General features: G+C 39.8%; 1 protein-coding gene across 1 annotated transcript in view; it reads right to left on the bottom strand.

Moving 5' to 3' along the window:
• Window positions 1-14373, bottom strand: part of GOLPH3L (golgi phosphoprotein 3 like) — a 47514-nt gene extending 33141 nt beyond the window's left edge. The window contains exons 1-2 of the mRNA XM_032267557.1: window positions 14174-14373; window positions 11649-11843 (exon numbers count right to left, since the gene is read on the bottom strand). Of these exons, the coding sequence (XP_032123448.1) occupies window positions 11649-11831 (183 nt within the window). The 5' untranslated portion in view covers window positions 11832-11843; window positions 14174-14373. The remainder of the gene's footprint in view (window positions 1-11648; window positions 11844-14173) is intronic.
• Window positions 14374-15550: the final 1177 nt, after the last annotated feature.

Genomic DNA, 15550 nt, shown 5'->3' with positions numbered 1-15550 from the left:
GATCTCTTGACCTTGTGATCCAACCGCCTCGGCCTCCCAAAGTGCTGGGATTACAGGCTTGAGCCACCGCGCCCGGCCCTACTTTTCCTTTTTTACATTATTGATGCTAATGTCAATTTTTTTTTATAGGATCCCAAAATCTTTTTCCAGGAGCGAGCTTTGCTGGGGTATTAAACATTTGAACAAGAAAGATATGGATGAGATTTGAAAAATAGCCCATATGCTAAATATTATTGCAGAAAATAATAATCTTTTGTCTTAATAGGAGGCATAAATTAAAATCCATATGAATCTGGCTGGGTGCAGTGGCTCACACCTGTAATCCCAGCACTTTGGGAGGCCAAGGCAGGTGGATCATTTGAGGTCAGGAATTTGAGACTAGCCTGGTCAACATGGTGAAACCCGTCTCTACTAAAAATACAAAAATTAGCCAGGCGTGGTGGCGCGTGCCTATAGTCTCAGGTACTTGGGAAGCTGAGGCAGGAGAATTGTTTGAACCCAGAAGGTGGAGGTTGCAGTGGATGGAGATCACACCACTGCATTCCAGCCTGGGCAACAGAATGAGACTCTGTCTCAAAAAAATAAAAATATATAAAAATAAAATTCAGGTGAATCTACTCAAGGAGGTGAAATTATTTGGGTTACACTAAACAGTTAACGATCCTAAACAATCCTCTTTATTTCAGGAGGAAATACAGATAAATATGTGAAACTTGCTTTGTAAGCATGTCCTTTTTAAATTGCAAAGTCAGAGATTTCTTTTTGTTTTGTTTTTTTCTGTTTTGAGACAGGGTCTTGCTCTATGGCCCAGGCTGTAGTGCAGTGGTGTGATCACAGCTCACTGCAGCCTCAAACTCCTGGGCTCAAGTCATCCTCCCACCTCAGACTCCTGAGTAGCTGGGACTACAGGTTCATGCAGGGCTAAGTTTTTTTTTTTTTTTTTTGTGAAGACTGGATCTCACTTTGTTGCCCTGGCCATCGTGAACTCCTGGCCTCAAATAATCCTCCCATTTTGGCCTCCCAAACTGCTGGGAATACAGGCAGTGAAACACCATGCCCAGCTGCAGAGTCAGTTTGAATATAAATTTCACAATTTATTGCCCACAAGACCATTTAACTTTTAGTCCTATAATGAGAATGATACCTGCTTCGCAGGATTAAACAATAGAAAGTGCAAAATGTTTTGAAAATAAATTACACAAACATTAAATATAGAGACAAAAGAGATGAAATGGCTGATAGCAAGTTTATAGGCTCAGTGGTTACAGCCAAAATCCTGAATTCAAGTGAGTGGCTTTGTGTTAATATCAATACTAGATATTTTATATTTTGGAAGAGTACTATGTGCATTCGGGCGTTGGGAGAATTAGGGAGAAGATCTTAATGAAATAGCTTAAGCTCTATTTTCCTACTATTAAAACAGGTCTTTGGTCTTCCAGTTTATTTTATTTTATTTTATTTTTTTTGAGACGGAGTTTCGCTCTTGTTACCCAGGCTGGAGTGCAATGGCGCGATCTCGGCTCACCGCAACCTCCGCCTCCCGAGTTCAGGCAATTCTCCTGCCTCAGCCTCCTGAGTCGCTGGGATTACAGGCACGCGCCACCATGCCCAGCTAATTTTTTGTATTTTTAGTAGAGACGGGGTTTCACCATGTTGACCAGGATGGTCTTGATCTCTTGACCTCGTGATCCACCCGCCTCGGCCTCTCACAGTGCTGGGATTACAGGCTTGAGCCACCACGCCCGGCCCGTTTATTTTCTTTTATACCAACAGTAAATAATTATTTGGGGTTATATGCCTGGATATAATAAAAAACAAAAGTGAAAAAAATTTTTTTTAACAGTGTATGTTTAAAGAAAAAAACCTGACAAACGAGTCCTTCTGATACACTTGCCCTATTCACAATCGCAATAACTACTGAGGAGACTTACTGTTCATTTTGTGCAATCAGGAAACTAAAATGCAAGGCCAGGCAATCACTTAAATTAGAATTTCTTTTTTCTTTTTTTGAGACGCAGTTTCACTCTTGTTGCCCAGGCTGGAGTGCAATGGTGTGATCTCAGCTCACTGCAACCTCCACCTCCCGGGTTCAAGTGGTTCTCCTGCCTCAACCTCCCAAGTAGCTGGGATTACAGTTGTGCGCCACCACGTCTGGCTAATTATTTGTATTTTTAGTAGAGACAAGATTTCGCCATGTTGGCCAGGCTGGTCTTGAACTCCTGACCTCAGGTGATCCACCCGCCTTGGCCTTCCAAAATGCTGGGATTACAGGCGTGAGCCACTGTGTCCAGCCTAAATTAGACTTCTAATCTTTTTTTTTTCTTTTCTGACAAGGTCTTGCTCTTTTCCCAGCCTGCTATTAATATTTTAATTATAATAAAATTTTATTTTTATTTAAAATATTTTTAAATTTTAAAATATTTTTATTTTAGGATTGAGTCACTTTCTGATGAGAGCAGTTTTCTTCACTCATAGCCAATAATCGACAAGTTGGATACTGACTGACTGTGACTGATTTTAGAAACCTTTTTGGGCTGGGTGTGGTGGCTCACGCCTGTAATCCCAGCACTTTGGGAGGTTGAGGCAGACAGATGACCTGAGGTCAGGGTTTTGAGACCAGCCTGGCTAACAGTGAAACCCTGTTTCTACTAAAAATACAAAAAAATTAGGCAGGTATGGTAGTGCACACCTGTAATCCCAGCTACTTGGGAGACGGAGGCAGGAGAATTGCTTGAACCCGGGAGGTGGAGGTTGCAGTGAGTTGAGATCATGCCATTGCACTCCAGCTTGGGAAACAAGGGCAAAACTCTGTCTCAAAACAAACAAAACAAAACAAAAAAACCTTTTTGATTAGTTCACTGAAATTTTTTTTTGCCAGCTTTAAAAAAGTGTTTACTTGTAATCTCCTATTGCTAATAAATTATACAGATGAACTATATCTGATGGAGGATCAGCAGCAGCTTAAAAAAGCATAGCATTAACATATTTTGTAATTTAAAAATACAGTCTGATTTATCATTTTCCCCATACATATGAATAGCGAATTGTTTGAAAAAAGATAACTGACAAGTACCAGGAGAGTCTTAGCAGCACTGTTCATAATGAAATCTTGAATATCTATTAACCCACAGTATGAATAGTGATATATTCACACAATGAAATACTACGTCACAATGAACTGGATTAAATTACATGCAACAATATGGACAAATCTCACGGGATTATATTAATTAAAAGAATACGCTAAAATATTAACCCAGTAAAACAGACCTTAAAAACAGGCAAAACTAAAATATACTGTTTAGAGATATACCTACACGTCAAAACTACAGGGAGGTGGGCAGCATGTGATTAGGAAAGGGCATAAGAGAAGGCTTTCAGGATGCTGATATTGTTCTATTCGTGGTTACATGAGTGTTGACTTTCAAACTATTTGTTAAATTGTACATATGTGCTTTATACAATTTTCTGGATATATTATATTTCACAATTTTACAAAAGTTAAACAATAAAATATGTAACTGGATGTTCAGCTCTGATACTTAAGTTTCAAAACACCGGAGTTCATTAAAAGGAGATAGGATGCTTTCAAATATCTACGGTTATTCCAATTATAAGTCACTGAAATTATCACCAACATCCAGTTGATGTCCTTTTTTCCTAGAATCTGTCTCTTTACAGACTAACTCACTCTTGTTAATCTTCAGAATTCAAGTTAAGAGTTATTGGCTGGCCGTGGTGACTCACGCCTCTGATCCAACACTTTGGGAGGCCGAGGCAGGCGGATCCTCTGAGATTAGGAGTTTGAGACCAGGCTGGCCAACATGAAACCCTGTCTCTACTAAAAATACAAAATTAGCCAGGCATGGTGGTACACGTGCCTGTAATCCCAGCTACTCAGGAGGTTGAGACAGGAGAATTGCATGAACCTGGGAAGCAGAGGTTGCAGTGAGCCAAGATTGTGCCATTGCACTCTATCCTGGGCAACAAGAGCTAAACTCCATCTCCAAAAAAAAAAAAACAGAGTTATCACCTTCTGGCTGGGCACAGTGGTTCATGCCTATAATCCCAGTACTTTGGGAGGCTGATGCGGTTGGATCACCTGAGGTTAGGAGTTCATCAGCCTGGCCAACATGGCGAAACCCTGTCTCTACAAAAATACAAAACTTAGCCAGGCGTGGTGGCAGGCACATTTAATACCAGCTACTTGGGAGGCTGAGGAAGGAGAATCCCTTGAATCCAGGAGGTGGAGGTTGCAGTGAGCCAATATAGCGCCACTACATGCCAGCTTGGGTGACAGAGTAAGACTCTGTCTCAAAAAAAAAAAAAAAAAAAGAGAGAGAGTTATCACCTCCTGTGAGTCTTTCCCAACATTTCTTCCTCCCTCTCCTACTGCTTCTTCCCACCACCCATCTGATCTAGGTGCTTTTCCTCTGTGTTCCCTTCCTACCCAGATCACAGTTATGCACATATCACACTGTTCTGCAATGGTCTGCTGACTTTTTGGATTCTACTCCCATCTCCAACCATCCCTATGCTGCTAAACCATAAACTGACCTCAAAAGCAGGGACTATTGTTTTTGTGCTCTCTTTCTATGGCATACATGAGGCATTCAATAAAATTTTTGGTGATTAAACAAATAAGTGAAAATGTTATTTCCATATTCCCAATGGGTAATACTTCTTGCCAATTTTTACTACAGTGACATGAGAAATATGATGAAAAGCTTTTCTTTTACAATAAGTACTAAGTATTCAATAAATGGCATTACTAGAAGAAAGCTTGCCAAGAAAGGGAGGAAGGTTGAAAAATATTATCCACAAATTGAATAGGTGAGAAATGAAAAGTTCACCAGGGGTCAAAAGCATTAACAGGCTCACTCCTCTCACAGGTAACTTAATAAAAGATTCTACTAACTGAAAAGTTTCACATATTAACAAGTCAATTAAAACATTGTTCATGAGTTAATAATCTATATCAAAACTCTTAACAAAGGCAATAATGACAAACATTCCTGATTTCAACAGGAGATAAACCTATTTTATTTTGGTCAGGCTTGTGCTCAAGGTTCACTGTCTCAGTTGAGGTCAGTGTTATACATCTGAGATAATATCTAATTTTAACTGTGCTTGAAAGGTTATGCTCTTCAAATTATATTTAAATTTCTTGATTACTTTCATAAGACAATGACGCTCAATATTTAATTAAATTAAATTAATTAGTTTATATTTTTTGAGGCAGAGTCTCACTCTGTCACCCAGGCTAGAGTGCAGTAGTGTGATCTCAGCTCATTGCAGCCTCCGCCTCTTGGGTTCAAGAGATTCTTCCATAGGCCGGGCGTGGTGGCTCACACCTGTAATCCAAGCACTTTGGAGGCCAAGGTGGGCGGATCACCTGAGGTCGGGAGTTCAAACCAGCCTGACCAACTGGTGAAACCCCTGTTTTAAAAAAAAAAAAAAAAAAAAAAGAGATTCTTCCATTAGGGTATCTGGGACTACAGGTACATGCCACCACGCCTAATTTTTTTTTTTTTTTTTTTTTTAGTAGAGATGAGTTTTTACCATGTTGGCCAGGATGATCTCAAACTCCTGGCCTCAAGTGATCTGCCCACCTCAAACCTACTAAAGTGGTGGGATTACAGGCGTGAGCCACTGTGCCTGGTCAGATGCTTAATATTTTAAAACCAGTCTGTGGCAGTTACTGCTCAAAAGAATTTTTTTTTCTTTTTTTCTTTTTTTTTTTTTTTGAGACGGAGTTTCGCTCTTGTTACCAGGGCTGGAGTGCAATGGCGCGATCTCGGCTCACCGCAACCTCCGCCTCCCGGGTTCAGGCAATTCTCCTGCCCCAGCCTCCTGAGTCGCTGGGATTATAGGCACGCGCCACCATGCCCAGCTAATGTTTTGTATTTTTAGTAGAGACGGGGTTTCACCATGTTGACCAGGATGGTCTCGATCTCTTGACCTCGTGATCCACCCGCTTCAGCCTCCCAAAGTGCTGGGATTACAGGCTTGAGCCACCGCGCCCGGCTTTTTTTTTTTTTTTTAAAGACAGTGTCTCATTCTGTTACCCAGGTTGGAGTACAGTGGCACAATCATAGTTCACTCCAGCCTTGAACTCGGGCTCAAGCAATCCTCTTGCCTCAGCCTCTCAAGTAACTGAAACCACAGGTGTGTGCCATCATGTCAGGCTAATTTTTATATTTTTTGTAGAGATGAGGTCTCACTATGTTGCCCAGGTTGGTCTTGAACTCCTGGCCTCAAGCAATCCTCCTGTCTCCCAAAGTGCCGGGATTACAGACATGAGCCACTGAGCCTGACTGAAAGAGACATAGTTTCTAAAACAATGATAATAATGGGTTCTAAACAGAGGATCTTAAGGAACTCCCCAGTAAAAGTTAACTTTGGGAGTTTGGGATACAAAATTTAACATTTAGCATTTTTTCTTTTTTTGACTTGTAATAAACCTCAAACCATGTAAAATCAAGCAATTATATACACATTAAAACATATACTCACAAAGAATATAAAAATGTCATTAAGTCCTTAATTTGGACAGAAAAATTAAATGGGCTTTGCTGTTTTCATTAGGCTGATTCTCTTCTCCCTAAAGGATTCTGGTCCAAATCAAATTTACTAATTTTGAATACCATTGTTCTCTACCTATACTGGCCTACTCAGTTACCTCTCAGACTCACCAAGCTCATCATACCTTTGCTCATTCAGGTTCCCTCATCCAGAACATGTTTCCTTTTCTCCATTCATGTTAATAATCCTCCCATTCTTAAAGGCATGGCTTGTTTTACTGCCTTTTTCTGTTCTTCCCCAGATTATTCTATCCCATGATGATTTCTCCTCTCTAACTCCCTTGGCTCATTCTAACATGCAAAAACTTGCTTTTTATTATTGTTTACTTTTTAATTTTAATTTTCTTTTATTTTTGAGACGGAGTTTCATTCTTGTTGCCTAGGCTAAAGTGCAATGGCGTAATCTTTGCTCAGTGCAACCTCTGCCTCCTGGGCTCAAGTGATTCTCCTGACTTAGCTTCCCGAGTAGCTGGGATTACAGGTGCACACCACCACACCCAGCTAATTTTGTATTTTTAGTGGAGACAAGGTTTCTCCATGTTGGTCAGGCTGGTTGCAAACTCCCAACCTCAGACAATCCAACGGTCTCGGCCTCCCAAAGTGCTGGGATTACAGGCATGAGTCACTGTGCTTGGCCTGTTTAATTAAAAAAAAAAAATCTTTTGCATTGTGAAATATAATGCACATACAGAAGAATACATGAAAGAAAAGTAAAAAGCTTAATTATTCCAAAGTGAGGATCTATGGCCTGGTTGCAGTGGTTCATGGGTATAATTCCAGTACTTTGGGAGGCCGAGGTGGGTGGACCACTTGAGATCAGGAGTTTGAGACTAGCCTGGCTAATATGGTGAAAACTCGTCCCTACTAAGAATAAAAAAAATGCGGGCACAGTGGCTCACGCCTGTAATCCCAGCACTGTGGGAGGGCGAGGTGGGCAGATTACGAGGTCAGGAGTTCGAGACCAGCCTGGCCAACAAGGTGAAACCTCGTCTCTACTAAAAATAGAAAAATTAGCAGGGCATGGTGGCTCGGGCCTGTAGACCCAGATATTCGGGAGGCTGAGGCAGGAGAATCACTTGAAACCGGGAGGTGGAGGTTGCAGTGAGCCGAGATCGCACCACTGCACTCCAGCCCTGGCAACAGAGTGAGACTCCATCTCAAAAAAAAAAAAAGAAATGCTCACGTACTTTGGGAGGCCTAGGCGTGCAGGTCACCTGAGGTCAGGAGTTCGAGACCAGCCTGACAAACATGGTGAAACCCCGTGTCTACTGAAAGTACAAAAATTAGCTAGGTGTGGTGGTGGGCACCTGTAATCTCAGCTACTCGGAGCTTGAGACAGGAGAATTGCTTGAACTTGGGAGAATGAGGTTGCAGTGAGCTGAGATCATGCCAGTGCACTCCAACCTGGGAGACAGAGCGAGACTCCTCAAAAAAGAAAAATAAAACAACAACAACAAAAATCTATGAAACTTCCTCTAGGTCCAGAAACAGAAAACTGTTACTGTCTAGAAATCCTCTTCATTTTCCTTCCTGATTACTAACACCCTTTTCCCTCCCTGTCCCCTACGAAAAGATAACCACTGTCCTAAAAACTATAGTTTTTATAATTCCTGGTTTGATTTTCTTTATAATTATACCACCTAAATATGCAACCTCAAATACAATAGTTTTTTGAGTTTCATATAAATGGAATCATACAGTATGTATATTTTTGTGTTTGGCTTTCGTTATTGAACATAATGTGAGAAATATGCATGTTGTATCACAATATTCATTTTCATTCTGCATAGAAAACATATTTATACTCATTTAAACAAATGGAATATTCTTTTTTTTTTTTTTTTTGGATGATTCATTTTTATCCATTCTGCTCTTGATGGACCTTTGGGTTACTTAACTTTTTTTTTTGTTGTTATAAAAAGACGGGGTTTCACCATGTTGGTCAGACTGGTCTTGAACTCCCGACCTCAGCTGATCTGCCCGCCTTGGCCTCCAAAGTGCTTGGATTACAGGCGTGAGCCACCACGCCTGGCCGGGTTACTTAACTTTTAAAAAGTATGTATCTTTTTGTCTCTCCAGCTACAATGCAAGTTTCTTGAGGGCAGGGACCATATACTATACTATTTTCTATTTATCTTAGTATTAATATTTGGCATAACACTAAGCATATAATGAGTGTCCTCAATCACATTAAATATTGATTAATCTATTGATAGTTTGAGAGAGAAGAAAAAAATAAGTATAGTTGGAAATCAATTTAATATTTTTAGAGATACTTATGTAACTGGCATTTTTTAACTACTACTGCTTAAATAAATCACAAGGTTTGACCTCTTCTATTCATTTACACCTAAGGATTTATCATCCCTTATTCTTCCTGAGCCAAATGAAAGCTAAATATTTGTTAACATCCTCAAAAATAAAATTAGAGCAATTCAAAAGGTGGTTAATTGTTATGTACTCTTATTATTATAATTTTTTTTTTTGAGGCATTGCTCTGTCATTCAGGTTGGAGTGCAGTGGCACAATCTTGGCTCACTGCAACCTCGACCTCCCAGGCTCAAGCAATCCTCCTACTTCAGCCTCCTGAGTACTAGGACTACAGACATGTGCCACCATGCCCAGCTAATTTTTCTTTGTTTAAAATTTTTTGTAGAGATGGGGTCTCACTATGTTGCCCAGGCTGGTCTTGAACTCCCGGGCTCAAGAAATCCTCTCCCCTTGGCCTCCCAAGTGTTGGGATTACAGGCATAAGCTACTGCGTCCGGCCATCTGCTCATTTTATACAGTATCTCACCAGTATGTTAAGTTGGTGCTATTATGCTATTATGGCCATAGCTCTTAATGAGCTCCTTTATTTTTTATTTTATTTCCTAAAATTTATATTAACCATTATAAACACATGAAGACAAGTCCAGAAGCAAAAATTCCAGTGCATACAGTCAGCAGGAAATTAATCATTCCTATTCAAAGCTAAAACCAAATAGCTTTTAGCTCTATATACTCTTTTAATACAGTCAGTGACTGTTTCCTAGGCAATGCATAAACATCTCAAAACAGTATTTATACCACCTAATCTTCAGTTCTATTCTGACATTCTCTTGGAGAGCTGCCTTTGTCTTTTCATTTATTTGCCTTTTATAAAACTGGAGCCTCATCAACGTCTCAACAAACAGGGAAATATACTTCTGGGCAAGAATTTCTGATACACCTGCATCTTAGCCAGGTACACATGAGCATGTCTCTAATATTAGTTTTTGTTGTTTTTTTTTTTTTTGGCTCATGTATCTTAGCATCTTCTTTTCTTTTTTTACAAAATTTATTTTATTTTATTTTTAAATCTAATATTAGTTTTAACAATACACAGACTATAACTGGTCTTGTAAATTTTGTTCAAGTTGGTAATTTAGAAAGGAAAACAGTAAATAAATGAAAGGCAAAGTCTAAGCAACAATGGCATTCCCAAGTCAAAGAATTGATGTAGAAAAGAAGAGCTGTTACTACATGTATGTAGCCAATTCAATTCTAGCTAAATATAATTTTCAAAGCCAAATTAAATATTTTTAAAATCTAAAATAACATTCTAATTGTATATGTTTTCAAAACTAAGGACAGTAATAAATATGCCTCTTTTTTTTTGAGGGGGGCATTTATTTACTAAGGCTTTGCTGGAAAGAAAGTAGATTGTTCAAAATGTTACCTTCAAAACTTCTTCATGAGGGAATAGGGTGAGGAGAAAACACAGTAAAAAGTTACAAATGAAGGATGATGATGGATGCTACTAGTAGAGAAGCCAGCAAAATATTTGGTTATATCACAAGACTCAGGATCTCAAGACTATACTATAAAATGAATATTCCATTAAATAAGGAGAAATTTAGGGAAAAAAAGGAAAAGCTGAAATTATTTTTAAAAATTTTCAAAAATTAAAATAATCCTCAATTGTTTATATATCTATATCTATATATAGAGATATTTTTTTGAGACAGGGTCTCACTCTGTCATCCAGGCTGGAGTGCAGTGGTGCAATCTTGGCTCACTACAACCTCCGCCTCGTGGGTTCAAGCAATTCTCCTGTCTTAGCCTCCTGAGTAGCTGGAATTACAGGCGCCTGCCACCATGCCCGGCTAATTTTTGTATTTTTAGTAGAGATGGGGTTGAACCATGTTGGCCAGGCTAGTCTTGAACTCCTGGCCTCAAGTAATCCACCTGCCTCCCTCTCTCAAAGTGTTAGGATTACAGGGGTGAGCCACTGTGCTCGATCCAATTGTTGATACTTGATTTGTAAAGCTGCACAGAAGAAAATAAAAAATTATTTCTGTTATAAGGAATCTATTGGCCCGGTGCCGTGGCTCATGCCTGTAATTCCAGCACTTTGGGAGGCTGAGGCAGGCAGATCACCTGAGGTCAGGAGTCGGAGACCAGCCTGACCAACATGGAGAAACCTTGTCTCTACTAAATATGCAAAATTAGCCGGGTGTGGTAGTGCATGCTTGCAATCCTAGCTACTCAGGTGGCTGAGGCAGAATTGCTTGAACCCAGGAGGCAGAGGTTGCGGTGAGCCGAGATCATGCCATTGCACTCCAGCCTGGGCAACAACAGCAAAACTCCAACTCAAGGAAAAAAAACAAAGAAACCCACCAATTGTTTATTTCTGTAAGACAGCTAATCACACATGTTCCTTTTCTTTTCATTTAAAGACTATTTCTCCTCAAAGCTGAAGGAGTCTTCAATGTGTGGGCCCTCTTTCTTATTTTAATAAGGAGTTATTTCATCTTTAATCTGACTTCGGAAACTACCAGGACAAAACTTTATACCGTAGCCTTCTCTCCTGTATCTTCTAAAATTTTGGAGTGATTTTGTAAGTAAATACACTTCACATAATTATATTTCTGGATTTTTACCCTTCAAGTATTAGTCACTGTCCCAGCTCCTCCATCTTCCGGATGGTTGGAGCACAATTCTAAGACCAATTTAGTATTAAATATATTCCATTAGATTATTCCTAAAACATTTCAATATTGAATAGTCTTTGAGATAGCCTAGCAAACCTAACTGCATTACCTCTTTATCTTTTAGTCCCAGGAGCAATACTTCTTCCATAAGAGTAAGGCGGATATCCTTAGAGTCTCCAGAATCTTCATTGTCTGGACTTTTCTCTCGATTACTGTCTTCCTCTCTTTCCAGCTTCTTTTCGGAGTTCTTGCTTACTTCAGTGCGACGGGCCCGGTGAGTTAAAGTGGTCATTCTCACCTGTTTCTGGAGGGAGTCATTAAAAAGAAAAATCTGTTTGTAGGCTTATGTAAATAAATACAAATATTCATACATGCATATTAAACATGTATACAAATAGGAAATATTTACAGATTTAAATATAGAAAGAAAGGAAGGAGTAATGACCAGAAAAAATGGGTGGGTAATAATACAGTATCTTTTCCAAAGTACAATAGCTGAGATTTCACAGATAGCACTGATAAAATATAAAATGAGTAATTCTAAAGTCCAGTATAAATGATCATCTTTTAAGTCTGCTGATTTCTTTTTTTTCTTCTAATTTCTTTCTCAAGAGGGAGTCTTGCTCTGTTGTCCAGGCTGGAGTGCAGTGGTGTGCTCTTGGCTCATTGCACCCTCTACCTCCCGGTTCAAGTGACTCTTGTACCTCAGACTCCTGAGTAGTTGGGATTACAGGTGTGCGCCACACTTGGCTAATTTTTGTATTTTTAGTAGAGATGGGGGTTAAACCATGCTGGTCAGGCAGGTCTCGAACTCCTGACCTCTAGTGATCTGCCTGCCTGGGCCTTCCAAAGTGCTAGGATTACATGCATGAGCCACAGGACCTGGCCATGCCTGCTGATTTCTTGTGCATCATCTATAAACAAGGAGTGTATGTCCACCATTGTCACTTCTCTTTCACAAAATGGATCTCAAGTTAAGAAAGATGGAACAACAAAAAATTGTGAGTATCCAGCCCCAAAATGCATATAATTTATATTTAATTTCTATAAATATTCAATAGTACATTATAAAACATATACAAAAAAATCAAAAGCAAAAAAGAATATGAAAACTAAATAGAAATACATGTTCTGTATTTCCCTCCCATGCCCTAATGACTCATTTCAAATACTCACCGCGGAGATCACAAGTCTAGAGGATAACATTCAGAAAACCATGTGTGGTAATTCCACAGTCAGTAAACTTAGCAGCTCTAGTCCTACCTAGCCACATCTTGCAAATACACAAGGAGCTGCAAACAAATATTACTGGGAAGAGAGTGTTAAAAGATTAACAAATTCTTTCTCAATGTTTTTTTTGTGAGAAGGAGTTCACTCTGTTGCCCAGGCTGGAGTGCAGTGGTGTGATCTGGGCTCACCGCAGCCTCTGCCTCCCTGGATCAAGTGATTCTCCTGCCTCAGCCTCCTGAATAGCTGGAGTTATAGGCGCGTGCGACTATGCCCGGCTAATCAATTTTTTTTTAAAAAATCGAAGAATATGTCTTTTATTCTATGTACTACAGTCAAAAGAAACTGTACTAAATCATTTGTGATAAAGTTTATAGTTAGCATACTTTATTTTATATGAATCTAGATATCAGTTTTTAAGATATATACATCAAATATTTTAATTCAACAATTATACAAAGGAATATCTTTTTTAAGATCAAAAGAATAGTATTTAAGAGTTGTTATGACTGGACTTAGTTCTACTCCTCTAGCAGTATTTCCCATTACTCCCAATAAGTAGTGGTGTCAAACTTTTTCTCAAAAATGTCTCATGCTTTCTTTCTGCCTCTGCTCCTCTGAACTCACTGGGGTCCTCTCCCTTTTCTCTTCCTCTCTACATTCTACCTATTCTTTAAAGGCCTGTGGACCCACGGAGAAGCCTTAAGTGACTTCCTCTTTTCTATTACCTATATGTCGTATGGCCACTCCCTCAGCTGTACTTTCACAGAACTTTATTTATACTTACTTCCTTTAAAGTATTTATTATAGTCTTTCTCTTGGTATGGCTGTCTCTCAACTGTAAACTTCTTGAGAACGGGGATATTGTCTTCTTGGGTTATCCTATTCTCCATAGCAACTAGCACAATGTCTTTAACGTTGTAACTGCTCGATAAATGTATACTGATTAAAATGAATACTCAGAAGTGCATATGAACATTTAAAATAAAAATACAAATGAAGTGAGCTACAAAAGTTTTTTTTTTTTTTTTTTGTACAAGGGTATATTTCAAATGTAATTTGTTATGGGAGGTGGGAAGAAGAGTGAAGGAGGAAGAGAACCATGAAATAAATGCTTAAGGGCACTAAGCCCATCTGGCACTGTGAATAGGGACTATTTCCTAAACAAATCCAAGAAACTTTAAACCATCTAGGGGCGGGGGTGGGAAACAAAGGGGAGTTTTCTTTAAGAAATCAATTTCCCCTGGACATTTATTAGTTAAAAATCCTACTTGAAAGAAAAAAAAAAAAACGGCCGCAAATGAATAAAAACCCCTCCCTCCCCATAACATAATAATTTTAAAAATTAGAGATTTTTTGGGGGGGTGGGGAAGGGACGTTAGGAGATGTAATTTTCTCGTTGCTTACCTGATGTTACTTCTGGGTTATGGCTGGACGCAGGCTGTAGCTTGTGCTGTATTTTAGGAGAACACCTGTTCCCCCCACCCCACCCCCGTCCTAGTAGGTGAAAAACTTAGCCACGCAGAGAGCACAAACTTCCTGATCCTTCGATGCAGAGAAGGAATAACACATCAGCTTCCTCAGGATCACTAGGCAACCTACCTTGGTGTTTCTTCATTAGGCCAATCAGAAATCACCAAGGTTGAGTCCCACCAATCAGAGCTCATAGGGGGAGGCTCTCCCCCAGCTATTCTGTTGCGATCCAGACAAACACCACCAAAAGGAGGCAGGTTTGCGTTCAACCTGACAGCTGGTCAATCCAATGAAGGAACCTTGGTGGAAGAGAGGAAAGAGGGCTGCGCTCCCCACCCCCACTAAACTGGCCAATCAAAGCGCTGAGTGAGCTAACAAGGGCTGCCAATCTCGAAAGGTTTCTGTGGGTCAGTTTCAGTATAGCAGGTGTGCTGCTGTAGTACCGTATACTGGGACAATTAAGTGAGATGTGTTGGGATCCAAGCAATACAGCTAAAAATAAATAAATATTTTTACATTGGTTGTTTCTGACAGTCAATTTATTCTTGACTGTTCCAGAAAAACATGATCTGGGTCAGTGTATGGACGTTTATATGGTTTACCTTAAACAGGATGAATACGTTTCTACCATCGCATACCTACCAGCATTCCCTATAAGGCTTATTACTGACAAAGTGTAAGTTTTTGGAATATGGCTGCTGAAACTACAAGAGACAAACAGATCAAATTTTTTTTTTTTTTTTTTTTGAGACGGAGTCTTCCTCTGTTGCCAGGCTGGAGTGCAGTGACGCGATCTCGGTTCACTGCAAACTCCACCTCCCGGGTTCAAGCGATTCTCCTACCTCAGCCTCCCGAGTAGCTAGACTACAGGCGCGCGCCACCCGCCCAGATAATTTTTGTATGTTTTATAGAGATGAGGTTTCACCATGTTGGCCAGGATGGTCTCGATCTCTTGACCTCGTGATCCGCCCACCTCGGCCTCCCAAAGTACTGAGATTACAAGCGTGAGCCACCTTGCCCCGCCCAAACAGACCAGCTTTTAAGTCTTCCTTTTCTAAAGCAAAGAAAGCAGGTAAGTCTGGAACTAGCTACCAGGCTTCTCATGAAAAGCACAGCATTTTTCTCCCATTACTGGGTATATATCCAAAGGATTATAAATCGTTCTACTATAAGGACACATGCACACGAATGTTCATTGCAGCACCGTTTACAATAGCAAAGACCTGGAACCAACCCAAATGACCATCAATGATAGACTGGACAGGGAAAATGTGGCACATATACAGCATGCAATATTATGCAGCCATCAAA

Source organism: Sapajus apella, unplaced genomic scaffold, assembly GCF_009761245.1.
Source record: "Sapajus apella isolate SASKATOON/1434 unplaced genomic scaffold, GSC_monkey_1.0 scaffold169, whole genome shotgun sequence".
In the NCBI taxonomy this organism is placed as follows: Eukaryota; Metazoa; Chordata; class Mammalia; order Primates; family Cebidae; genus Sapajus; species Sapajus apella.
Note: the sequence above shows the minus strand (reverse complement) of the source record. Positions and strands in the feature narration are given on the sequence as shown.